Source organism: Numenius arquata, chromosome 12 (genome assembly GCF_964106895.1).
Source record: "Numenius arquata chromosome 12, bNumArq3.hap1.1, whole genome shotgun sequence".
Classification (NCBI taxonomy): domain Eukaryota; kingdom Metazoa; phylum Chordata; class Aves; order Charadriiformes; family Scolopacidae; genus Numenius; species Numenius arquata.
This window is the reverse complement of record NC_133587.1, coordinates 27,886,736-27,914,592: the sequence shown is the minus strand read 5'-3', so window position 1 is coordinate 27,914,592 and position 27,857 is coordinate 27,886,736. Positions and strand designations below refer to the sequence as shown.

The window sequence follows — 27,857 nt, the reverse complement described above, 5'->3', positions numbered from 1 at the left end:
ATCATTCCCAGGTCAGAATATGACTGCAATGGTCTTGGTTTCCTCTGTGTGCACTTTGACAACACAAAGATGTGAGCAGGGCTATAGACTCTCCCAACATTCTTTACATTCCCCTTTGCAAGCAATGCTACTCTGCCTCCTTCTTGCAGAGGTCATGTCAAAATACACTCGTTCCTGCAAGGAGTAAACAGCATTTTTAAGACCTGATTTATCATTAAATAAATATTGTTAGAGTGTAGGTAGCTTGCCTCTGCTCTTGCTCGTAGTAAGGTTATGGTAAGGTCACTCTGTCGGTATCACTATTTCCTGTTTTCTGTGTTTTTAATGTACAGTAGAATCAAGGCCAGCATTTTCTCAGGTATGCTGTCATGCAATGTCACTGCAAGTACACACATCCCATTTGACGGTTTGATTAGCACTGCTGGCACAGAAGACTACACCCAGCCCTTTTGTTCCTTTTGTACCTAAAGCAGTGTGAAATCCTTGTGTTAGAGCCTGACTTTGTGGTGACCCTGCATGGTGGAAGGATACTAACGTGTATCTATTTTGTAATGTCAAACTTTAGAAAATGCTCTGAGAAGGAAGAAAAGCCAGTCTCTTAGGGCTACAAAGATGATGAGGGGCCTGGAGCATCTCCCTTATGAGGAAAGGCTGAGGGACTTTGGTTTTTTTAGTCTAGAGAAGAGAAGACTGAGGGGGAATCTGATCAATGCTTATAAATACTTAAAGAGAGGGTGTCAAGAGGATGGGGCTGGTCTTTTTCTCAGTGGTGCCCAGTGACAGGACAAGAGGAAATGGGCACAAACCTGAATATAAGAAGTTCCATCTAAACATGAGGAGGAACTTCTTTACTTTGAGGGTGGCAGAGCACTGGAATAGGTTGCCCAGGGAGGTGGTGGAGTCTCCATCTCTGGAGACATTCAAAAACCCACCTGGATATGTCTCATGTTTAGTAGTCACTGTGTGAGGAATCTGCATCCTCACTGCTTTTTAGGGTTTCCATAACAGAAAGAGTTCATAAAAGCTGCTGCTCTGTAGAGCAAGTAGTTGATTTCCGCAGTGACTCAAAGCAGGTTATATTCTATGTAAGACTTTCCTGATACCCACTAGCTGTCAGAGTACTGATAAGGCACGAGGGAGAAATTGGGCTTTTATATAACCAAATTCAGAATGGGTTTTTCTGTTCAGCAGCCTTATTGTAGCCTACGTAAATGTCAAAGGCAAATTACCGAACATTAGCAAGTTGTTTTAATTTAGGATGTTAATAATATATCAAAGGTTTGTATTGAAACCTTGGGGCATTATCTTTAAAAAAAAAAAAAAAAAGATGAATATAAAATGAGTATTTTGGCACACCTTAATTAAGACCTTGTTAATAATGAGGGTTTGCTGACACTTGGGAAGGGTGGAAAGCCTGAACCTGCCTTGTCTGAGGTCCCTGCTTTGTTCAGTAATGGTTTCATTGACTCTGTTCATGTTTCCCTTGTTCGCTGTTTTCTTAGTGCGTACATAGAACCTATGAAAACTATGGGTTAGATTTATTTATTTGCATTGTTTTCAAGAGAAACTAAAACACTCGTTTGTCTGCAGGTATCAAACTGGTTTGCCAATGCAAGACGCCGCCTGAAGAATACTGTCAGGCAACCAGATCTTAGCTGGGCTTTACGAATAAAACTGTACAACAAGTATGTTCAAGGCAATGCTGAACGACTCAGCGTGAGCAGCGATGACTCATGCTCTGAAGGTGTGTTGACGCTCTTTTTATGAATTTTAAACCGATTGAAATAGGTTTAGAAAGTATCAGATACCCTAAGTTAGCTCTGATTTCTCACAAAATGCCCTCAGTGGATCCACCTTTACTTTTTGTGAATTAGGTGCCATTTTCGGCTCCCAACTATTCTGCAGCCTTGCGAAGTGGGATTGTGTAGGTTAATTGGGGTGACAGTCTGGTTGCATGTTATGTCCCTGTTTCATACAGCATTGTTACTAGAAAGATAATTGTTAGTTCATTAGATTCAACAAACCTGTTGCTTTAATCTTCATTAAAGGAAAAAATTGATTGCATTTGTTGGTTTAAGGAAATGAGAAATCTCTTGACTGTTACTTTCCTTGATGGAAGGGCTATAGCAATATCATGTCATTAACAAGAGAATTTGGTTAAAAAGAGAATCTGATTAACATCAGTGGGACTTATTATACGGTAAACTGACTATTACTATATTGATTTCATGTATTTTACCAGCAAACATCTTCCTTAAAAGGTGCACTGAAATTCTCTTTCTTATGCAAATTAACAAATGTAGGGTTTTGTCAATAAGCACCCTATATTTTTTAATAGAATATTTGTATTAATTATGTCTGTGGGTGCTTTTTTCAGTTGGTTGTGACATGGTGATACACTGACAGGAAAAAATGCTGCAGAACATTATCAGAAATGTGTAGGTGAATTTTTAGAATAATACGTTTCAATTTGTATTCAGTTTCAATCCTCTTTGTTCCAACTTCAGTTTGTACTCACATTTCTTTAGTTTGCACTTCCCTTTAAAAGATTGCTCGCAGGACAATTAAAAGAGTACAGTTTAAGCAAATATGCTTAAATATGTCATAGTACTCAGAAGAAACAAATTTCAAACTGTGATAGTAAGAATTCAGCTTATTCACCCAGATTTTGAAATGTTTTTCATTGATTTAGGGCACTTCTCAGTTTTTTTCTACCTGACTTGTGTTGCTCATGAACAAATTAGAGCCAGACACTGTTTTCTACAGTTAATTAACTTGGAATAGCTGGAACATCTGAGAACGCTGGGAACTACAGTGAGCAATGTGTGAACAGAAGAAAATGAAAATAGTTTTCTAATGCTGAAGTCTAAAATTCTTTTGTCTAGTTTTAGTTATATTTATAGCAATTCAAAATATGTAAAGAAAGCCTCTAGATAAATATTAGGTATTTGATGCATTACTGTGTCTTTCCTCCTTTGTTTTCAGATGGAGAAAATCCTCCAAGAAACCATATAAATGAAGGGGGATATAACAAACCAGTTCATCACACTGTGATTAAAACTGAAAGTTCAGTAATAAAAACAGGAGTGAGACCAGAAACAAGTGCCAATGAGGATTACGTGTCACCCCCCAAATACAAAAGCAGCTTATTGAATCGTTACCTAAATGACTCATTGAGACATGTCATGGCTACTAACGCAGCTATGATGGAAAAAACAAGGCAAAGGAATCACTCTGGTTCATTTAGTTCCAATGAATTTGAGGAGGAATTGGTGTCTCCGTCATCATCAGAGACAGAAGGCAATTTTGTCTACCGGACAGGTAAGGGATTCTTTCTGCATAATTTCCAATACAACCAACCTTGTTGGATGGCATCATCTGGAATGAGTGTCACCTGATGGTGCCTTTTATGAGAGTGGGTAACTCCTGTCCATCCTCTTGTATGAGAGAGGATCAGTCCTGTCCATCCCTTCATTCACTGGAGAAGTTTATCAACAGTATTGAAGTTAAATGCTGTTATTGACCACTAATGACGCTGCTTTGCTTTTTGAATGGAGCTATGGGGCTGATTTTTTGAAATGACACTTACAGGCCAGTTTTGTCAGCACTAAGACAAGCCTAAAGAAGGAGAAAACTCTAAAGTGTTCTGTTACAATAAGGGAGGACTAGGGGGCTGAAGTGCTCCATGGCTCCAGCTGGAAGGAAGTGGTTGTGACACTTACATGAGCTACATGCCCCCCAATAGAGTGCACGGAGCATCTTCCCCTGCTGTACAGCATCTTTTCTTAGATGCTTCTTCATAGATCCTTCTCCGTTGCACGGCCCTTTGGTGCTCAGGCATCTCTTAGGAATGCATGGATTAGTTTAGACTGATTTCTGCATCGCTCTCCAGGCACAGTGCACTGAACTAAGGGGCCACAGACTTGGCCATTAAATATCTTTATGTTCTATGTATCTAAATATTCTAAATATCTTTATATTCTATATATCTATATAAATATCTATAATGTTTTTGAAGGGTTACACATGATTTATTATTTTAATCTTATCAATAAAAATATAAAAGCATGATTTATATCATCTCCTGTGTTAACCAGTCAGAAGGCGGCACATGGGATTGCTTGGTTCATGCCAGTAAATTGTTGTAAATCAGGGCAAGATCAGGACCTGCTCAGGTGCCTGTGGGGCAGGGAGTGCTGCAAGGCTCCTCTTGTGAAGCTTGTTCTGTATTTCTTTGGGGATGTAAGGCAAAGGCTGCTGCTGTCCCTTTATCTTTGAAAAAAATTGAATCTTGCGTCCCAAGCTCTGGATGTCTCTGCCAGCGTCTCAGGGTTTCCACCCATCGCAGCAGCCCTTCGCGTTGTCCCGGGGCCTTTCTTGGGGAGTTATTCTGCCAGGGACCACCCTGCAGGCAGGATCATTTTTGGGATGGGTGAAAATTGATGAAAAGGACTGGAGGGCTTTGCACTAAAATGAATATAGATTTAGATGATGTACTTGGTTCCCCTTGGCTTCCCTGGCAGGCAGGTTTGGGTGCCCCTTGCCTTTGCGACCTCTCACATTTGCAGCCTTTGCCCTTGTTTTCCTGGCCCGTTTCATGTGATGGGGCCACAAGGATTTCAGGAGGCTGTATGCTTTGGTGGGCGTAGGAGGGCCTTGGTGCATGCAGGTTGTCAGGGGATGACCAAGGTGGGAGTGGGGGCCCTGTAGAGAAATGGGATCTCATTGGGAGCAAGACCAGTACATGCACAATGAGTAAGTTTCAAAATTAACTCTCTCTGTTCATTTAGCTGCTTTTTTTTCAACATACCAAATGCATTTGTTCTGCATTATGGACGTATTTTCTGCCAAGTTTTATTTTTAAGTTAAAAGTTACTCAAGAACAGATGCAGCAGCTCAGATATGTAAACTTCTGTTTTTCTGTACTTTTATACCATAACTTAAAAATGGACACAATGACTTTTTAAAAATTGTAATAAATTTGCTACTGGATTGAGTTCTTCTTGCCAAGTTCCAAGCTGTACTGAAAAATATGGTCTTTAATGAGAAGGCCGAGACAGGCACGCTGTAACTGTGTGAGTTCACAAGCTGGGCTGGAATGAATAAAACCTGGTATATTTGTCCTTAAAGTTCACAACTGACATTCCTGAAACTTGTCTTGAGATTGTAGTTAAGTCAGTTCTTAAATATCTTTGTTAAAATTTTGAAGTCCTATGGCCTTTGATGAGACCAGCAGCTCTCAGGATATAGTTTTATTCTTTTTACACTTTCAAAGCAATAGCCTGCTGATAGAAAGAAAAACATCATGTGCACACACTATATTGTTTGTTATACCCTTCCTATATATGCGTGCACATTCAGGAAAAAACAGGTAAAAATAGGCTTTTTTTCAGATAAAATGCTACAGTCCCATTAGGGATTTTCTGATGATGGTATAACTTGCAGAAATTGAGCCCTTCACGAACAAAGCAGATATTTTCAAGTTATCATCCATTAATGAAGTCTATTTAAAAATAGATGAAATTATCCAAATTATTTTTAGATAGGAAGAGATAAATAAGGGTGGGGGGTTTATGTCTTTTCTCTTTAATTTGAATACCTGGGATGGCAGTTCTCAGTGCAGTCTTGTAGCAGACCTGTATCTCTGTTCTCAAAAATAGCTGCAATCCATTTTGGTTAAGCAAAATAGCAGGGTATGTCTGACTGTACCACTCATACCTTCCTGAAACCAGCAGTGTATTTTTAAGTGAGATATCCCCAGTTACAAAGAGCTCCCCGCTGCATTTTTTTTGTTAAATGAAACAGCTAATTTTTAACACAAAAGGGTTGAAGCAGAATTGTGAAGTCCCTACTAGATGTTTTAGTTTATGGAGACATTTTGCATAGTATTTCAAAAAGCAGAGAGTGAAAAACTGATTGACGTTATATTTTTGAGAAACGTTTGGCAAGGTTGCTATACTCCTAAGAGCAGGCAGTCATTGGTGTAGGAGCAAATTCTTTATGGTGTTTCCTTGGAAAAGCAACTTTTTGTGAGTAAGAAGCTTACTCCCCGTGTCTGTTTCATGTTATGGGCCAGACCCTGATTTCAGGTGGCCCACGTCAGTGTGTCCGGAGCGACTCCGCTCGCAGGGTGCCCAGGGTCAGTGTGGCCACGTGTGTCTCAAGAACCTGCGCCGAATTAACAGGGCAGGAGCGCAGCGTCCAGTGACAAAAAAAAAGAAATTGCAGTTTGAAGTTTATATAAGGAAAAATGGGTTGTACAGTTTCCCTTTTCAGTCATTAACATGCTTATAAACACGGGACCATATGCTGCTCGAGCTTCAGGCAACTGGGAAATCCTGTATGGAGATCAAGGACGGGCTGTCTAACCCACTGGCAGCCTCGCTTTTTACCCCTGCACGAGTATTAAGAGCCGCTGGGAAGTGGCTTTAGTGGTGGGGTGGGAGCAGAAGACCCCGGTCCCAGGTCCCTCGTGGGTACGGTGCCCACGCTGCTCCGTCCCGCTCCGGCTGCGTGGCCCGGGAGCTGGGGAGCTGCCGCAGGAGGCGGCGTGGGGAGCACGGAGCAGCTGGGGGAGAGTGCAGCCGTACTCGGCTATGTCACATATGTGAGCGTTTCTGTCGTAAGCTGTTATACTTATGTATATAACATGACATACGCAAATGTGTTCACTTAAGGCTGAAAATTTCAGTTTGGATTAATTCTAGTGCAGGTATAATACATAAATATATATAATTGGTCAAATATGTGTCTTAAACTGACCACTGAAAGGCTTGGTTCAGTGTTTTTGTTTAGTTAAAAACCCATGTTGGAGAACAAGTTTTCATTAACTCCTTGGCATGCTGTCATTCACAGCAGGTTCTCCGTGTGACAGGAATAACTAAAACCAGACTTGCCTATCTGTATTTGTTGTACAAACGCACACAGAAACAACAGTCCGACTGCAACAAGCACTCCAGAAATCTATAAGGAAAAGTTCTAATAATGTTTCTAGTGAGGCTGGACGTAAATCTGAAGTGGCAACGTCAGTCTTTGGTTTACGGATCACTAAAATGCTGACTTTTTCTGTAATCATGCTGCAGTGCTCTGCGAGTACCCTCTCGCTGGTCACCTGTGGGAACAAAATGTTCCGCATGGTTATAGCGCAAGGAAATGAAAAATCCCAACTTTCTGGGATATCGCTGTCTGGTGAGCTGCGTTTGGTGAACAAAAGCAAAAATTAAAATGAGAGAAAGAGGGATGAAATGGCAGGACAGGGAGTTTTCTAACTTCTCTGTAGGCAGATTTTCATTGATTTCACTTTATATGTTACTTAGCACAGTAGAAAAGCCAGAACAAATAAAAATAGTGAGGAAACGAAAGACTTGCAGGCCTGGAAAGGATGGTGGCTTTTAAAAAAACCTCTTGAATGACTGGTTGATTTTTGAAGATGTTTGATCTCTATTTTTAGACGTTTATACTCAGGAGTGTGCTCTGTTTCTGATGTTTTCATTACTACTGCCTTTTTCTTTCCTCTCCCCTTCCTTTCTTTCTTTCATTTGGATCCTGCAAAGTTTGTGATTTATAAAGCATGATCCTGGGTCGTTTATTGCAGCACACTGAGCACCTCCGATGAGACCCTCAGCACACCGCAGGATCAGGCCCACATTCATACTGAGCACTTAAATGTAAGGGTATAGCCAGCACATAAGTGCTATAGAGAGACAGACACAAGCTGCAGAACAGTGCTGTGATTTTGTGTGGTCCTTGCCAACTTTTCCTCGCAATTTAACATTTTTAGAAATTAACATGTAATTTAAAAATGAGCTATAAAATTTAAAAGCATAATATGAACACAATGGAACCTGTTTTCAGAAACAACTCAAGGGACCCGCAAAAAACGCTAGTACCAGCGACTTTTGCAAGTTTGATCTAAACGGTGCTGGAGACCTTGGGGATACTTTAAAATAAATGGTAACCTGGGAGAGCTGAAGGAGGTCCTTGTTGCAGATCCTAATGTCATCCAGAAGTGAAATGGAAAAGGGGAATGTCAAGTACAGTATTAAATGCACACAGCAGCATAACTGCAATTGAAGGTTACACAGTTAAGATCGTATTTCTGCAGGAATTTTATTATTACATGACCTGATTCGTCAACACTGAAATAGCATGGAATTGAGAATTGAGGAGAGGATTGTGTTTAATTTGCTGTTCTGTTGTTTTTTCTAAAGAAAGATTAAAAGGAAACGGCTTTACTACAGGGACAGTGTCAGGTTTAATAGACCAGATGTGATAGCCCAAACTTGAGAATTTTAAAGATCCTGCCTGCTCCCCGCTAGTTAAGTTGGTTATTCACTTTTTGCATTTCTTTCAGTTTGAACAGCAAAAATCAAATAAACTGGTTTTTAATTCCCTTTAGTTTCTCAGTTTCTCCGTTTTTGAGCTGCAAGGAGAGTGGGTCAGGATTATTTGGACATGACCCTGGAAAACAGTGCTCCATCAAAACTGACAACTTTTTTTTTTGTGTGTGTGTGTGTGGAAATGGAGCAGTTTCAACCTCTCTCAGGTGGGGGAACGGGGGAAGAGAGCGCTGGGTGGGCTGGGACCATCGACAGCGCCGGGGGAAGAGCACCCTCCCAAAAGCCTGGGCTCACAGGGGCTGCCTGCGGGCAGGGGGGAGCTTTGCCTGGAGCCAGCCCCGCCAGGAGGGAAGCGGCGCTCCTGGCAGTGTTAGCTTTTCTGAGCCATTTCTCTCCACTCCCTGCTTTTAATGGTCAGTTTTGTGGGAAAAGAGAGTACTTGTTTCCTCACAGGTGCTGGGTGCAAACACTGTGCATCCTTGTTTTATCTGTTTGTTTTCAGATGCAAATGGCTGTGAATGTTTTGGGCTTTTTTTTTTTTTAAACCAAAATATTAAAGATTCTGGAGATTGGGCTATGGGCAGGTCAGATGTGCTTCTAATAGCAGCTGTTCATGGATATAATATAATTTGGGTATAATTGCTGTGGAGACCCCACAGAGCAGAGGAGGTGTGTGTGCTCCTCTGCTGGTTTTGGTTCTGTTGATGTCATGGCAAATTTTCCCCGTACTTCAGTAAAAACTAGCTTGAGCCAGTTGCTTGGCCGCAGAGGATTTTCTTCAAGTCGGCTTGCTTCAGGGCAGCACGTCTCAGGACTCCTGACAGCTTTATCATCGCAGAGAATGAGATGTTCTTGCATGAATGATTTGAAATGGAAAAGATGACAACATCTGACCAAAACATCAGAGAGAACAAAAAAATCGGGGGATCAGCCATGTTTCCATGGCCGCAGGTTGCTGCTGCCCGTGCCGGTACAGCAGCCCGCCTCTGTTTCTCTGAGACCATTAAAATTTCTCCAATGCAAATATTTGCAGCAGCGGCCAAAAAAGCAGCAGACCCCTGTGCTTGCCCAAGACCTCTCTCAGACACAGCAGGAAAAATGTATGGTGCTGTCACCAATCTCTAACATCTATATATTTTAATACTTCTCTTTAGAGTTAGCCAATGCTCCAGGCTTCAGCAAGGGCCATTCCCTGGCAAGCCGCGGGCCTCATTCATTTAGTGAAGGTGCGTTTTCAAAGAGAGAGAAATATTTATCCCCATTTTTCCCATTGTTCAAAATGTCTTCAGAATTATGCTTGGTCTTAAAACCTGGGGCCAGCCCAAATGCGAATGTTTCAGGAAATTATGTGCATGGAAAAGCACGTGGTCATAAATCAGACTGTTTTCCAGTTTTAGCTGTAGACTGCATGGCTAATAATGAATATAATAGGGAAATTAGTAAGAAAATTAGCAGTTAATTTAAGGAGTATTTAAAGAGTGTGTGAAACTACAGCTTGGGACAACTGATTTAGTGGAATGGATGTGATTCCTTCTCTTCTTGCACTGCCTGAGGCAGGATTTTTCCTGGTAGCCAAATTTGTGGCTGTGCAGATCACATAGGGCAGAAACATTGGGCTTCCATGCTGCCTTGCAGCGCATCGGCTGGACTGGCTTTTGTTCCCATTCAGGACACCCTCAGCCTTGCAAACACCGTGCGGCTGCAGCCACTGCCGCTGCGAGCGGTTGCATGCGTTGCAAAAGGAAGCGCGACTCAAATGAGGAAGGCAAAGGGGGGGGTTCAGGGGGAGAAAACGAGAGGAGATAACGGGGAACTGCACCAGCTGGAGCACAGCAGCCTTGGCGCAGCAGCCGGGGACGGAGCTGTGCGGCATCAGATGGGATGTAGGCCAATGAACATGAAAAAACATGGCACAATTTTAAATCGAAAAGAGAAAAAGAGGAAGAAACCGTTGAGTGCTTGCAGACAGAAACGCAGAGATGTGTGCTGCCACCCGCTCAGGAGTGGTTTTGAAATCACACACTTAACTTTATATATCACTGATTGGAAAGTGCTTTTGAGTGCAAAGCTGTGGCTGGAGGCAGATCACCCCGGGGCTGGGCTGCGGGCGAGACTTGTGCAGGCTCCAATGCTGAAATGTGCCCATTCTGCTCCTCGGGGCTCACGTCGCCAGCTGGCTCTGCCCCTACACCCAGACATCTGCCTGTGGCACCTGCGTGGAGAAGAAAGAGAAATTACAGGGACAAAACCCTTCCTTTCTGCCCAGTGAATTACTTTTACTTATGAAAACTATCATCTCCTTCACGAGTAACCACTGTCTTTAATGGCACTTATTAACACAGTAATCTATGTGCAGTGCAGCAAAGTGTAACCAGGAGGGGACAGGGTGGAGGAAAGTCGGGTGCAGGTGGGACAGGGCGGTGGCAGGAGCTGGGATGAGGGCTGGGCTTTTCACATACTGGAGCAGTAAATTTAAAGGAATGGCGAGCCCATAAAAGTTTCACTTCTTTCTGGAAAAACGTCTGAATTGAAACTTCATACCTGGCGTGGGGTTCCTGCGTTTCCCAGCCTCCTTCCGCTGCTGGGGAGAAATAGCGCGACTTTGGGTAACATCCTGGTAGACTGTGCTTGTAGCGTGGACTGTCCCCTGCGCGGTGTTACAGCGCTGCTGTTCATGTTGCTGTAGTTAAGGCTGTATCTGTGTTTCCATTAGAACCCTTTTAATCTGCAAATTTATGACCCAGCTGTAAAAATTCAATCCAGACTGAAACTTGGCATGGGCAGTGTTCGTTCTCCCATCTGTGGAAGGGATTTAAGCAGGTACATCCCAGTAATAACCATCCGAGTTGGGCTTGTAAATTTGGAGCATGATGACTGCTGAATAAAACCGTGAGCTTCTCAGTAGTCCTGGAGTTTGAAATATTTTATGCCCGTGGTGAGACTAGCGGAAAGCAGCCTGTTTGTATTCAGTCATATAGCTGTAAATAAAGAAAATGTTTGGGGGTTTTCTGCATTTGCTTACATGAACAAGCTCATGCATTTTCCTTACCATGGCTATATTTTGATCTGGGGGGCAAACGCTTGAAACAATGCACGGTCCTGCTCCAAAGCAGGGTTTGATCACTCCCAGGTAGCGTAAGAAATTGTATTCATGCTGGTGTGAACAGTAGAATTTATGTATTGATCGTAATAGAAAAAATAGGGAAATAAAAAGACCAGATTATTTTCTTTTGAGTGGGATTTTTGATTGGATTCTTCTTAAAATGTCTTCAGAACTGATTCAGTATTGAACTGCAAAATTAGTTTTATTCGTCATCACTTCCATTTTAATTTTCTTTTCTAAAAAGCTATACACTCAATGTCCCTGACCAGATAGACCAGTAATCTTATCTGATCCAGCAAATCCTATTTCCCTTTGCAGGTTTGTGGTTTTTGAAAGTCATTCTGTAACTTAAAAAAACTCCTTTATGTGTTTAACTGAAATTTTTTAGGTCATTTGTCCATAATGTGAATACCAGAAACGTAATGATGAAAGCAGTTTAGCGAGACCAGACTTCTGATCTTCCATGTGTATTCACAGAGAAGCTTTTGGGAGGGTTTTGGCACAATTTGAGAAGTGGATTGGAGGGATCTCTACGTGGACTAATGTTAGGCTGTGGATGAGTTTATACCCGACCACTCGGAAAACTCCTTGACTGTATTTGAAAAAATGTGGGGAACCTGTGGGTATTGTTTGTGTATGAGATTTTTGCCATCCTGATGGAGGAAGGGGAGTGCTCATGAAAATGCCTGATCCAGAAAAACATCCCTCCTCTTCATCTGTAGAGTAACATTTGTAATTATCCCAAACCATAAAAGCAGAGTTGGATTCAGTTTTGTTTAATCCACTTCGTTCCAAACTTAAAAATTTGGGTATGAGATACAAGCGGTAGATGTGGAAATTACTAGTGATTACTAAAGACCATTTGAGGTCTTTTATGCTTTGTGGCATTAAATTGGCATCAGATAGCGACTTCAGATCTGTTAAAGGAGAAATATATCCTAACAGACAAAGTATGCAGAAGGCTTTTATAATATAAGTGAGTTTTATTGAGGTACAAAAAAAAAAAAAAAAAAAAAAAAAAAGGAGCAGGAGTTTAAAGCAGGAAAGTAAGTTGGAGAAGTAAACTGCATTGTAGAAAATCTGGAAAAAGTAAAAACAATTCAAACAGAAAGAGATCAGATAAACAGCTAGAGCTGGAACAGCTGAAAAGAAACACACAAAAATAGGTAAAGCAAAATTCCAACGAGCCTTGAAATGTGTTTTCCTTAATTTTTCACAGTGGCCTTGAAACCTGATGTTGGAGACTCTATCTCTCTTCTTTCACTGATGGCCAGGAGTTGAGGTTAGGATGACCAGATTGTTTGGTATGGCACTGACATTTCAAGTTAACAGGGATTGCCAAGACTCTCAGTTATGACACTAAAATATACCGCTATTTCTAGGGCCAATTTTCAGTCCCTCCCTCATGCCTCCACATTGATTTAGGCAACAGATGCATGAAAAGCAAAGCAACATTCAAAATAATCCCTTAGCTGAAGCTGAGGGAAGGCTGGCTAGTGGGCTGTAGCCAAAATTCCTTAAATGTTACAATGTTTTACATTTCTAAATGTAAAAACTTTCTTTCCAATGTGAGGTACCAGCCAAATGTCTTAGTTACAGTATCTCAGAGTGAAAACTGGCATATGGCCTTGTGGTCATTTGTGGGTATTGACAGATTTACACCATCGAAGATCAAGTTAAATGTTGTCGGTTTCTCCATCTCCCTTTTACTTCGTCAGGCTTGCTTTTTTTTTTTTTTTTTTTTTTTTTTTTTTTTCAGTTACTATTTGTCAACCTAAATCCAGTTTGCTGGAAAAATGAAGGCTCTTCACGACCTGGCTCTTCAGGAGTGAATTGCCTCAAATTCTTTCTTCTAGCCAAGGTATTTTGTAATGCATTGCAAAACAGCAGCAGGATGGCTCTCCTTGCACTAGATGTACTTTGTGGGCTAGACACTGTGGGCAGTTTTAATGAGATCTTGGTGTGCTGGAGAATTTGTCTCGGCCATTGACTTCACGGAGACTTTCATCCCAAGACTCTGCTCTTCTAATTGCCGTTCCCACCCCAAGGAGCGGGCCCTGGCTTTGCCCTGTTATGGGCTAAGCTGTGGGGAGCCTGGACCAGCGGAGCTGGTGTGCAAATCACACAGTCTGCTCCCCACTATTTCTTACAGCTTTGCACAGGAGGGGTGGTGGATTGCCCCTTACATGGACTCGCTAAAGCTCATTGTCCCGCTTTTCTCCCTCTCCTGTTGTTTAGCTGATGTAGCTGTTGGTTACTGCATCCCTAATTCATTTATCCTGGATCGTCTTCAAATAGGAGCTTCCCCCAGAAGGCAATGGCCTCTGTTTCTTTAGCAGGGAAATCTCTGGGTGGCTGTAGCACTGTTTGTGCCGGCAGCGAAAGCAGTGTCAGTAGGAGCTCGGTATAACCTGTGAGACTAAAGGCAGCTGGGAGAAGCTAATGGTGCTGGGGGAAGCTGAGGCCCTTTCCCTGTCTGCAATATCAGAACTGCAATTGTTACAGGCTTCCCAGTTATTGAATCTCAGTAGTACCAGATGTTTAGAGACACTTTCTGAAGTGGGGAGAACCCAAAAAAGCTGTCCTGCTCCGGTCAGCTCCAGAGACTGTAGTGGTGTTTGTAAACCACACAATCTTTCATACACACACACACACATATTTCCTCAGTGCTCTATTATGATGATGATACCTGTGGAATTCACGCCTACTGCCTTGCTGGTTTGCTGTGCTTTCTCCTTCAGCTCAGAGCTGGGCAGTAGTTCACCATGGTAGTGAACTTTGCAAATACAGAGGAAAAAAGGCTCCCAACTGTATTATCCACAAATGAGAAGATCTCTCCCTTCGAAATCCCATACCGCACTGAGGTGCTTACTCCAGCTTGCCCAGCAAAGCCCTGCTCATGGAGGTCAGCAGAAAAGACGAGGCTGACCTGCAGGTATTGATCCCAGTGATTCTTTGTTTTATGCAAAGATCTTTTTTGGCTGAACCAAAGTAAAGAACTGCTTGCTTAAGCATTTTAAATTAATAAAAATGGCAGGCATTTTTATAAGCCTGTTTTCCTTTTAGTACTGTCTCCCAGCATTTCTGCTGGTTTTCACTCCTTGTGTAATGAGACTGTGAGTGATAATAATTTCTCCTGGCTACAAGGACACATAAGCATTAATTTGAGTTTGTTACATTTGTTGTGGATCTATATAGACAAAAGGTCATTAATATTTCTCAGTCCTTTGTACCTCATTCAGTTCACAGACTCACATCCCTGATTCTCTGCCTTCTTATTTCAAAAGGGGCTAATAATTACATCTGATGTCCTACTCAAAGTGCCTTTAGCTTCACCCGATAATGGATGGACAGGCACTCAAATGTTTTCAAACCAAGTCTTTGGAAGTGCTTTATGTTGGACAAAGAAGAAATCCAGTGCGCCAAGATCTGGTCTGGTTTTTGAGTGTTTTGGCCCAAAGCACGCTACATGGTTTGACACACAACGTTCATGCATTTGCAAAGCTTTCCGAACTTCATTTGGTGAACTCCAGCTGCTTTCAGTGGGATCTTTGCTCACAGATCAAAGACTGTGACCCTCGGAGAATGTAAGTGCTCATATTTGGGTACTGCTCCTCCTTCATTCCTTGCACAAAATAGGAAAAATGAAGGCTGTGTTCAGCCCCATGGTACTGCTGCACTTGCAGAGGTTTGAGGAGCGCTGTCATCTCTCTGCGGGTGTTGTGGCTGCTCGGAGACACCCCTTTCCTTCCGAAAGCAGCCGCAATACCCACCCTGATGTGAGCCCACCAAAACCCTCTCCTGCCTTGTGGCCATATCCTCTCTCTATCCCATCCCAACAGCCTCCAGGCAGCAGCTCCATGCTCCCCCCGGGACCAAAAATCCTGTAATGGGTGGTGTGGGACATGGCTCTGCTGGGGCGAACTCGGCTTGAGCTGCTGGTTCCTGTCTGCCCTCACCCATGGAAAGGCTGTGTCCCACCATGCACCACCTCCTGTGTGTGATAAACCAGCCCGCAGCCCCAGCTGGGAACAGGAGTTCTCAGAAAAAAGCCAGGTCTGGGTGAGCTGGGCGAAGGGCAGCAGAGGAGGGTTGGAGCAAGGTGTGTCTGAAGGGGGTAGTGGGGAGAGGTGGGTTTCTGCTGCCCCTCGGGGTTATCCAGTAACAGGGCTCACCTTCGTCCTTGGCGAGCTCTGCTCCATCCGAGGATTTTGCTCCCTTGGCCCCTGTGTATCTTTACAGCTGGATTATGGGTTTAGGAAAGTCAAATGCCCTGAGATCACAGATACAGGGTAACTGTTTATAGAGGAGAGGAGGAGGGCAAAAATCAACAAATTCCTATGATATATTGTATGTCATTGGTACGTGACACTCCAAGACCTTCAAATGCTTAAACTAAAGACCTAAATATAATTTAGTTAGTAAAAATATACCTTAGTTATAATAAAATGATAATAGTGGAACTTGGCAACAGAGCAGCTAATAAATACTACACTTTTGAAATGTGCCTGGGATCCAAGTACATACTCTTTTACTGTGTAGTTAAAGCATGTGGCAGGACATGCTAGACCAAGATTTTCTTTTTGTCTTTCCAGTGGAAAACTAAAGTTCTTTGTTTAAGTGAAGCCCATTGGGAATTTTTCTTAAGTAAAACAAGGAGCTAAAGAATTCCATTCCCTTTTGCCAACTTTTTTCCTCCTTCAAGCCAAATTATCGATTAATGGGGCATTAAGTATTAAATACTGTCTAGTTATATTCATACCTTTTTTTATTTAGGCTCCTTCAATACTTCCTCATTGGTGCTTCAAACACAGCTGAATTAAAAGATGAGATACTTTATTGGGAAAAGACTAGCCCTTCTAAAACTTTTTGGCCTTACAAAAGTAAAGGTCAGTAATCTGAAAGTCACTAAATTTGCATACTTAACCCTATTTCTGATTTTTTGAAAGAAAAAAATATCTGTACTCCTTTAAGATCTTCTTCCTGAGCTTCATTCTTTGCCTTCTTCATTAGCTGTCTCCATTTCGGTACCCTATCGTTTTGCCAGCAGAGCAGCCAAGTGAATGCTTGACCATATTTTTGTCTGGCTCTAGCGAAACCGTGATCTGACAATAGAATACTTTTCTCTGGGTTTTCCTTCTTCCCCCGGGGAACCATACTTCAAGGGCAACCTGCTTGTCCAGCATATGAACATGTGGAAAATCCACTGCTATGCACTAATGATTTTCAGATGGGCAATTGTTGCTGAAAATCATCCCAAGAGCAGCAGCTTCTCCATTGTAGCACCTAACCGCTTTGGGATCGCGTTGCTCCTAGCTGAATAAACCCTTTGCATTTATGTATAAGGTGGTGACATCTGCTGCATCACACATGTAGTAACAAAATTTAGGGGGAATGGAGGTAAAAGTTACAGTTGTGGTTCCTTTTTGGCTATTGTAATGCGCATCAAAATCACTTATTTATGATCAAAATCACACTTATTTTAGCTTGAAAACATAAATGTAGGAAAAAGTCGAGCTATGCCAAAGATCCATGACAGCAAGGCAGAAGCACCCTAAATATTGACCACAGATTAATTGCTTTCAAACTTTTGTTTTAAATATTTACAAGGAGACATCACATGCTGGGAGAGAGAAGAACGAGATTTAAATTTTATATAATTTCTATTACTGTTCTTCTCAGAACTGCATTCTTTTTAAACAACTTTCACTTTTAATCTGTAATTAAAGCCAAAGTTTTCTTTTAATTTTAAAAGCTTGTCCTTGGACTAAAATAACATGGAACTTTTTTAAACATTGATCCAAGCTGCCGTAGATACATTTTATTTTAACCACAGAGCCTGCAGTTGGATTCTTCGCTTTGCCAGATCGGCTATGACCTGTGAGTGTGGCAGTAATGACTGTGGAGTCCTGGATGCTGTGCTACCAGCGAGGAGGGTTGTTTTTCTGGAGTTGTTCCTCCCTTTGGGCCCTATTCATGAATGACTTAATCTCTGCGTATGATCAAATGTCGTGCAAGTTACTGTGCACAGAAAAATCAAGGAATGCTTCTCTTCCCTGCGTTCCTTACATGGAATTGCTTTGCCTGCCCAGCAAGCAGTTGGAGGGTGGTAAGGGTGGGAATCGAGCAGCAGCAAAAACACACATAAAAAACAACCAGAAGCAGTATAAAAAGAGGGAGACAAAGAAAACAGAGAAAACTTTGAAGGATTGGATGTGCAAGTTGGGATGGGCCGTGCATAGAGAGCTCTAGCTTGCCCAGTCAGCACCAGCTGGAGGGGGTGTTACAGGGGCGATACATTCACCATGAAAAACAAAAGTGTTCCCCAATATTTTCTCTGGAGCATTGAGCATAAAGCTGATTTCTAGTGCATGTTTCTATTAGGTTGTTTTGTCTTGGAAAGCAAACAATTATTGTTTTGATGGGCAGATCTCAAGAAGTTCAGGGAATCAATGCGTCTTAGTCTTTTTATCCTCTTGACCTAATTGCTTGTGTGGTGTAATTCTGTTCTTTCACAGGATGTTAAATCACTTCACTTGAAACCAGGACAGATACTTTCATTAGTTGTGATATTAATTACACGATGTATACCATAGGAGGAACTTTTCTTGTGATGTTTTGGTATTTTCTTAGATATCCAGCAGAATACAGGGGGTGAAGTTGTGCATAGCTGTCTCAATGCTTATACAGACCTCTTCCTAATTCTTTTAGGTTTCAGCAAAATTTTAGCTTACGTTAGGCGCCGTTCTCAGTTACAAGTGAAGAAAGGACTCATATTATCTGAGTTGTTTTTCTCATCACCAACACCCTGCAGCCTCTGCAAGAAATTGTCTGTCTCTCTGTGCCCTGGTGTGGGGACGTATTGCTATAGCAGGACTCCCATGCCAAACAGAGACTGGTGGCAAATGGGGAATAGCTTGATTCAGGTGCTGAACTCCTCCAGCTGTCAATGGAAGCTACGCTTGTTTGTCCAGGGCAGTGACTGGAATAGTCATTTACCTCTTTTTGAGACACTTTCCATCCTTTTAGTACTGACAATGGACTTAAAAGATGTACCTCGCCTTTCAGGTAGGTTATGGCTGAAGTATCATTTTAGCTGTAAGAGGCAAAAAATAGAAGAAAGGGTGGGGATGAAGGGAAAAAGGAAAACTCACAGCCAGGAAATAAATACGAGTGGGAAAATAAAGGACAGAATCAAGATTGTAGAGAAAGGAGAGTGCTGAGAGAGAACAAGGAAAGGGAAATGCAAAATTGCGGACAAGAACAAAAAGGAAGAGGAAAGGGGAGAGCAATGGAGGGGAAGGAAGAGGAAAGAAAAGAGATCAAAGGGATGAAGCTAAGAAGATAAAATACTGGGGAAGCAGATATGGTGGAAATACTGGTAGGAATCTGGAGTGTAACTGAGAAGGACTGTAGGACATATTAGGGAAGCATAGGAGATATTGGCATTTTTCACAATTCAAAATGAGAAGTTTGACATTTCTCCCTTTCAAAGTGTTTGACAAATAAGGGTAGATAAGCATTCAAGAAACATATTGTACCACTCTTCTTGGAAGGCACCTTTGAATCTAATTGCTTGGCATTTTTTTCCATGTTACACAGGCTAAGAGCAGATACACTTCCAGAAAAGGGTATGACCTTGCTTAGAATACAAAGCAAATTAATCCAAACTGTTGCTCACAACTCAGGGAAAAAACAGAACATAGCCTGAGAATGGGAAATACTGTAGTTGTGGTGGTGGTGGTGGTGTGTCTGTTTGTATGGGGTGTGTGGTTATTAATTTCCCAGTTTCTTGATGCATCCACAATCCCTGACTAAGCTGGACACAAAAGTATAGAAAGGGTTTCATACTTGGGCTTAATCATACCCAATCCAGAGTTTGGTGAATCCCACCAAGACCTATTTTGAAAACTGTAACTAGTTTTGAGGCTACTGTAATGCAGTTTGGCCAAATGTGGAGGGTTCTGTGACCCAGCGTTGCTGAAAGTTTGAACTTCTCCCAGGTCTACTGCTTTCTTTATATTTTGCAGATCAGATCTCCTGTTTGAAAATTTTTCAAGTTGTAAGTCTGTAAGTTGGAGGCAGAAAATCTTCTTAACCTATTGCATAGTTGGCTGAGGGCAATGTCTTTGTGCTCCTCTGAGATGAGCATCAGTCAGTAGCACAGAGAGGACATTACCTGGGATGGACCGATAGTCTGATCCTGTATGGCAAATCATGCATTCCTATATAGTTCATGTTATATATGAACCTAAAATATGTCATGCCAAATCAGATTATGGATATAATTTTCAAGTTCAACAAAGGGTTTTGTTTCTTTTTCCCCCATCATTTTTTAAAGAAACAGAATTTATCTGAATTAAAAACATGATTGGTGATGACGAGTGGGTGGTTCTGTTTACCCTGCCACATTATATAGTACCACTTTTACTCCTTGTTTGGATAGCAGTCACAAGACCCAGATATCAAGCTGTGAAAGTATTTTTCTTGCAGCAGCCTTTCTTTTTTTGGCAGGCAGTGGCTTTGGAGATGCCTCGCGTTTTGTCATGTGATTGGACTGCTGATGAGGTTTCTGTGCTGCCTCATTTTCTTGGATTCCATCTGAATTAACTCTTCTTTGGGTCACTATTGTTAGGACAGTTCTGAATGAGTGGGGTTTTGCATCATAGTGTAACGAGCTCCTAATACTTAGTCTCTGTAAGAAAACAGCCCATAAAGAAGGAATTTGCTGCATTTGTTCCACGTGACTGAAATCTGTTTTCTGTACCTCCAGCTGTCCACATCGAAAACACATTCCTTCTTCACAGTCATATTCGTTCCTGAAACAAGAGAAAATAAGGGGAAATGACTAGTATATAATCGTTCCATCTAAAAACATTCAGTTTAGTCTTGTAAACACATAAACTAGTTCTTTGTAAACAAATGTCTTAATTTTCTTTAAACTGAATATTTAGATGTGAAAGATAGAGAAGCTGGATATGTCAAACACATATGGTTCCTATTGCATCAGAGGCTTTCTTAATTTTGGTATTCTAATTGAAAAGACATTTTTGAAAGCATGCTAACTTTACAGAAACTAATCTATCTGACCCTCTGTCTGGTTGAGGTTTTATTCTTTCATCTATCAACACACTCCCGAAACATTTCTTAAAGGGGGCCTACAGGAAAGGTGGGGAAGGACTATTTATCAGGGAGTGTAGTGATAAAATAAGGGGTAATGGTTTTAAACTGAAAGAGTGGAGATTTAAATTAGATAGGACATGGAGCAAGTTGGAGGAGGGCCAAGAAGATGATCAGAGGGCTGGAGCACCTCTCCTGTGAAGACAGAGTGAGAGAGTTGGGGTTGTTCAGCCTGAAGAAGAGAAGGCTCCAGGGAGACCTTATAGCGACCTTCCAGTACTTAGAGGGGGCCTACAGGAGAGATGGGGAGGGGCTCTTTATCAGGGAATGTAGTGATAAAATAAGGGGTAACGGTTTTAAACTCAAAGAGGGGAGATTTCGATTAGATATTAGGAAGAAATTCTTTACTGTCAGGGTGGTGAGACACGAACAGGTTGTGGCTGCCCCATCCCTGGAAGTGTTCAAGGCCAGGCTGGATGGGGCTTTGAGCAACCTGCTGTAGTGGGGGCGCGGGTTGTAACTGGATGATCTTGAAGGTCCCTTCCAACTCTAACCATTCTATGATTCCATTAACCTCTTCCACTTCAAATGTACAGGAGTAACAATATCCTCCATGGACTTTGAATTGCCCTCAGTATTTCCAGTGCTTAACATGGAAGTGCTGTTTGGGGTAGCTGATGTTGGGGAGCTGGCAGGGGCTTAAAGGGGAGAGCATTAGGAAGTAGGAAGGCAGTGGGAAGTGAGTAGGGACTATAATTTATTCATAAGTTTTCACTTTATTCCTGGATAATTTATAACACAAAATACCTTAGGCTAAGTAATATCTTTAACTGGTCAAAATTTCTGTCCACATCAGAGAAATGCTGCAGGTCTGCTTTAAAATATAAGCTATTTTATAAATGTTATGAAACAACTAACTGCCTTGGATAAGGCAAAATTTCAGTTTGGCATCCAATATGTATTCATTTTTCCTCCTACAAGTAATAGGCAGAAAACTATTAAGTTTACATCTGAAATAGGTACATTTGAAATAAAAAACACATTTGTATTTCAGGCACTGCCATTAGGTTCTCTGCTAGGGTGGGCTTTAACTGCAGGTGCATGCTCTGCAGAGAGCTGAGCAGTAGACTTTGCTTGCAGGTTGCGATGGGGTGGGATGTCTTCTGGGGGTGAGTTAGAGCCCCCTCTCCAGCAGCACTCGGAGCCCTTTGCAGTGCAGGTGCTGGGCTCTGACCTGCTGCAGTGAGTACACCAGATGTGCCACTGGCTTTGGTCTTAATTATGTATAAAACCACCTTGCTTAAGCATACAGAGTATTTAACAATAAATTGCCTTTTTTTAATACACTAACATATACAATATAAAGTCCACAAAGGTCATGGAGGTCAATTTATTTAGTAAATGGAAATACTTGTGTCCAAAAAACATTATGAATCATTTTGGTGTTTTAACTTCAGGATGCAGAGTAAATTATTCCAAAAATAATAGTAGCCAAATGTCATTCCCTCCAAACGTTTGTGTAATATCTATTTATCTGTGGGCAGATGACTGTTATGTATAATCAGAGGCAGACTTTTGTCAAATTGAGACTAAGTAAACACAGCTGAACACAAGCAAGTTGGACTACAACTTTTTTGAGTTTTGCCAGCACTGTTATGACCTTGAAAATCAGCATTTCTTCAGAAAATCTGCTTTCAATATGGGAGAACTTTTAGTGTTTCAAATTAACAAGTGTTGATTAGAAATTTGTTCTGTTTAATTTTTTAGTTTTTTTGTCCAAATAAATGAAAAGTTTGCATTTGCCCAAAGGAGGGCATCCTTTCTGCTGCTTAGAAAGTAGGAATGTTTTGTAAAGGAACATTTCTTCCACGTATCAATAAGAACAAGAACAGCGGTTAGAGAAACTCGGCTGAGGCTTCATTATATAATCAGAGAAATTTTCTACTCCTTCCGTGAAATAGAAAATTTTTTAATGTCCCATGCAAGTAAACATTACATTTAGGCAGTAGATTTTAAACCACTACATATATAGATGCTGTTTTCATTGCCCTTGAAAAAGTAGTACTTCCATTTATAAATTTTGCCAATTTTTCTACAACTTAGTGTCCTACTAAACATTTTCTACAGATCCTGTTTTTCTCTGTGACACAAAAAGAAATAAGACTGATTTTATTGACAAACAGGAGTACAATCTAAACCTTAGTTCTGATACACAAATTTTCTGCTCCTACATTACCAATCATTTGAGCAGAAAGCATTTTGCTCTCTTGATTTTAAAAGCCACAGCATTTGGAATCTTGAGGAGGCTTTGGACAGAAGTCACATAGGAGTCTTGCTCAAAAATTTGTTTTTCAGTAATTACAGCAAGTGAGTCTCATCCATTGCCAATATCTCTGTTTCAAGGCACTTCTTTCAAAGGGATATTTTTTCATTTTAAGTGCTGTATACCAACCAGCTTGCACACCAGATTTAGGGGTAGGACACGTGCACAGCATTGTGGCCAGGGGAAACTTTCCCAAGGTCCTTGTGTCCCGTATCCATAAGCCCATACTTCCCAATCTGCCTGTTTTGGGGGGCAGCAATTACCGTTTTCAAATTTCTAACAGGTTCTTACAGCAACAATAATTTAGTGCCAGCAGCCAAGCGTACATTGATTACTGTAGCAATCAAGCGCCTTGTACTTGATTGCTACAGTATGGGTTGCTACAGTACAGCTTTGACTTTTCAAGCCAAGTGCCGTTCCAGCAGATAGTCTTGGATGTTTTTTTGAAAGAGCTGCAGCAGAAGTCTCATCTTGCCTGAGCTTTGTCTTCCCCTGTCATTGTAGCAAAAATAAAATGATGATGTAGTTGGATTTGGGGGGTAGATGGAAGAGGAAGAAGATGACGGAAAAGAGGACAACATAACTAAGAAGCTATTTTAATTGAGAATTGCAAACAGTGTATATGCCTATACATTCCTATGCTTTGTACCGAAATGCGGATTTCAGAGAAAAAAGCAGAAAACCCTGCTCCCAGGCCTGGCTGAGCAATGCACCTTCTTAACATTAACCAAAATAATCTGGAAAAGGCCTTAATGACATGGGTTTTAGACAGTTGTTTCCTCTGGGCAACTCGTCTTTTGGGGCTAAGGGTACAGACACTCACAGTGTTGGCATCCTGGTTCTTATTCTGGGATTTCTGCTTTCCCACAAAGGCTAATAAGGCTTATAAAAATGAAAATAAAACCAGAATGTGCCAGGTGTCACCTAAGCCCATGGAGCAGGCCTCTGGGTGTTTGGAGGGTGCAAAGCAGGTACTAATTGCAAAGCTTAGGGCCATTGGGCAGGACTTGCCTTGAGTTCCAGCAGCTTGTGGCAGCCGGCCATGTTCAAGAGGAGAGCCTTGCTGCCCATGGGGGCTATGGGTGGTCAACAGCCTTCAGGGTGCCTTGAGCAGCCCTCAAGATGCTCGTACATGAGATGGTAGTTGCCTAGGAAGTGCTGGCAGGAGAATATTTTAAAAGGGTATACTTAGCTTTGAGTTGCATTTGGGGTTGGTGGTTTATGTCAGCGCCAGCAGAGCCCTGCCTGTGGGTGAGCCAGTCTCTCAGCGGTGCTCTGAGGGGCTGGTTTTGCCAACACTTTGCTAGTTTGTTCACTAGATATAGAAGAGTTGTTGGCAGCCAACTAGGTAGATTGTGTGGGTGCTTTGTGTGCCCTGATGAATCTGTACCCTCAAATACAACTTTTGCTGGTGGTGCTGGTGGTGCCCACTGTTGCAGAAGGAGGGTGGGGAGGAAAGCAGGCATTGTCTGCAGAGGGGATTTGCTGCGTCTGCTTTGCAGACCCTTTGCAGGTCTCAATAAACTTAGCAAACGGTGATGTATAGGCTATTGCTCTACGGGAAAGCTTTGGCTCATGGGCAAAGGTAAAAAGTAACAAGGCTTGCAAAATGAAAGAAAAAGCTTTTATTGTTTTAAAAGTGGGAACAGAAGTACTACTAATAATAGCAGCAAGTTAATTAGAGAACATGAAACATTTCAGTTCACAGAGCTTAAAGCCTTGGTGTTGTAGCTGCCCGGCTTGCTTGGCAGCTTGGAGTCCTCCTCTCATCCTCCGTCCAAAGGCTGAAAGCCTGGAATTGGACTGTGTTGGAGAGATCAAAGGACCTCATTTTTTTTCACCAGTTATTCCCTAAAAAATATGAACGTTCTTCATGTCTGGAACCATGGCTTCATGCCTTGTTGCTTTACTCTATAGAAGTGGAAACTCGGGATCTTAAATGTGAGATGAGGATGCAAGACTATCTGTACAAATACACGATTGTTGCTTACGCTGCTCGCCCTTAGCAAAGCATCTAAGCAGGTCAGGGAAGACACAGAAGCAAATTGCAGAAATGTGAGTTACTCTGAGGTAAAGTTAATTTGGTTGCTCCTTGAGCAAAAAGTCCACAGTAATTTCCAGTTGCATCCATGATGAATTGCATTCCATGAATGCACATATTTTCTGTATTTTTATGCATATATATGTAGCCCAGTTGCTCCTGATTGCAAACCCTGCTGAGTGAAGGGGTTTTTTTGATTTATGGTGACAGGAGGGAAGACTAGTTATTTATACATACTGATAAAACTTCTGAGTTGTTTTTGATCTACAGATCTTTCAAATTATTCAAAATTCATATTTTTTGAAGTATGTCAGTTGGTTTAACCATAAATACCATATGGCTTTACTATAAATATGTATGTGTGTTTTAAATCTGATATAGCAAACTGCTGCAGGAGAGAATTCCCTAAAAGAAATCTCCTGACTTCCAGGAAAACATGCATAAGCGAATGTAAAACAAATATTACTGCCTTCTGCACCTGTCATGTATTTTTGAAGCACCTTATGTTTGCATCAACCTGACATTTTTAAACAAAGAGTGTTCACTCTATTTGGGGGAAAAATGTTATGAGGGGCTGCTTTAGATAACATTGTCTTTGATCTTGGAGGCTGACAGCCAGCAATTCAGTTAGGTTTTAAAGGAGGCTATTGGATTTAAAGGTTGTTAGATCATGTCCACTATTGTGAATTGGGATACCCTGGTCTAAGTAATCAGTGACTTTTGGGGAGAGATATGTTTAATAGTTCTGGATAATACATTTTTCCCCTGTGGTAATAGTACATTGTGATTCAATAATTTCTCATTTTATTAGTACAAAGGCATGAATTACTTTTTATCACTTGTTATTTAACAGATATATGTTATTACTGTCACAATTACGATTACTGCTCCTCTGGTGTAGTTGCTATTTAGGTGTAGTTTCCAGTGGCCAGTGTAGCTTTTTCAGGTAAGAGCTGTTTGCAGTGATCTCAGAGAATTGGCATCTTCACTCCGAGAAACAGCCTGGGCATGTTGCCCGTGGTTCAGATACTCTCTATTTGAAAGCAAATCTGTTTGGCTTGAAATATTGTGGCTTAGGGTCCTCTACAGCTCAGCAATTGCATCTCTGAGAGCTGCTCTTCCTGGGATCAATGGCAGAGGGTTTGAATGCGCCTCGTTGTTGTGCTGCATGCCCTACAGTTAGAGGAGCCGAATGGAACAGTAATAATCTCTGCAGCATCGCGGAGTAAGTTTTATAGAGGCCCCAGAATTCATGCAATTGTGCTATAGCAAGAACTGCAAGCAGTATATCGGGGTCCGGATGAGCTAGTAAGCCCTGTCTCTCCACAGCAGTCTTAGCCCATGAATGTGGCAGAGCGTTGCCGTCAGGGCTCAGGCAGCGTGCCGTGCCGTGCCACGTGGACAGACGCTGCCCCGCTCCGTGGGGCACGTTTACTCAGGCGTGCCTCAGCATCTGAGGCCCCGAGTGCTGAGAAGTCTGAATTCAGTCCCGTGTCGTTATCAGTCGACGACGCTTCCCCGCTGGTTTCTTGAAACTCACTGTCTCCAAAAGCAGCAGTGTGTGCTGAATAACAAACCCCTTCACATTCAGACTCTTCAGGTTTGGGAATGGAGCCAACATTCTTGAAGAATGATTTAGTGGCCAATAAACATCTGCAAAGTCTGTAAGACTGTCAGAAGCAGTAACATAGAAAGTAAAGATCATATCAGTAGCAATTCCCCTGTCCTGACAAGGCACTCACTGCAAATATTTGTTCAGTCATCCTTGCTCTCATTCCTGTTATCACAGACAGTTTCACATGTTTTGCCAAAAGAGCAATTCCATCTTCTTCCACAAAGCTGTTCACATCCAAGGCCTTTGCAATGTTAAATACCGGCCTACTGCTGTTTCAGGACCTCCCACACGTGCTCCTTTGGAGTGCAGGAGACTCATCTGTCTTACGCAAAGACTCCGCTGTGAAGGGTTCTTACAACTTCCAGTTACGGAGCATCTGCAGTGTTAAGGTTGTCCTGCTCCTTGAGGATCCAAGCTCAGTCTGGCTGATTTATTAGACTGCACCAATCTTCCTGATAACCAGGATAGTCTTTGAGATCTATGTACGATTCTCCTGCTGAGCCCTTGAAATTGCACTGCGCTAGGAGTCAAACCATTTGTAAATACAAGATGATGTTTGGAGAAGAAGGAGGTGTTTCTCCTTCCTCAAAACCTTATAGCAAATGTGTACCTCTTCCTGAATAATTCTGGGCAGGCAATTCTCCTGCTACAAGAGCCTTCCCCCTTTTGCCTGGTTAGCTGCACTCTCACTTGCCTGGTGAATAGGAAAACTGAAAACACAGCCCTTCTTGAGATACCTCCCAGTTTACTAGAATCTCTGAGGGCCTGTTCAGAAGGTGTCTGGGAATATTTAGGTTTTGGGAAGAAATCCTGTAATGGAAATAATAACAGTGCAAGTTGTGGTGAGCAGGATCATGAAGACTGCAGTAGCTTCACAAGGGAAAGCAAAGGGAGCAGAACTTAAAACTTGACTCAAAATAAATGCAATCAAACACTGAAATAATTTCTGTGCAGTTGGAGGCGAGAATATTCCACAGGCAACCGTTCCCCCTGTGACTCACTCAGCAACGTTTCTTTCTGCTGGCCATTCTGCATACAGTCGGGGAGATGTATGACAACAGCTTTCTGTGTAGGTTCCTGTAATTCCTCAAGATGCTAAATAAAGGGGTTCCCATCGCATTTCTAGCTACATGAGGAAAGAGATACTTTTCTGACATACGTGAGCTGGCTCAATTTGAAAGAAGCCTCAAAACCCAGCTCACTTCTCTACCAGCAAAACACTAACCTGAACGCAGCTGAGCATCTCTGAGAACAGGATGATTAACTTCATGATGTGCTGTTCAGTGCCATTTGGTACTCTCCATCTGGTCGTTCAC

At 41.9% G+C, this 27,857-nt stretch overlaps 1 protein-coding gene across 2 annotated transcripts in view; it reads left to right on the top strand.

The window, feature by feature from the left end:
- Nucleotides 1-27,857, top strand: part of MKX (mohawk homeobox) — a 48,775-nt gene that overhangs the window by 8,546 nt on the left and 12,372 nt on the right. For both annotated transcript variants that reach the window (XM_074157390.1, XM_074157392.1), the window contains 2 exons: nt 1,591-1,744; nt 2,986-3,321. In XM_074157390.1, coding sequence (XP_074013491.1) covers nt 1,591-1,744; nt 2,986-3,321 — 490 coding nt within the window. The remainder of the gene's footprint in view (nt 1-1,590; nt 1,745-2,985; nt 3,322-27,857) is intronic.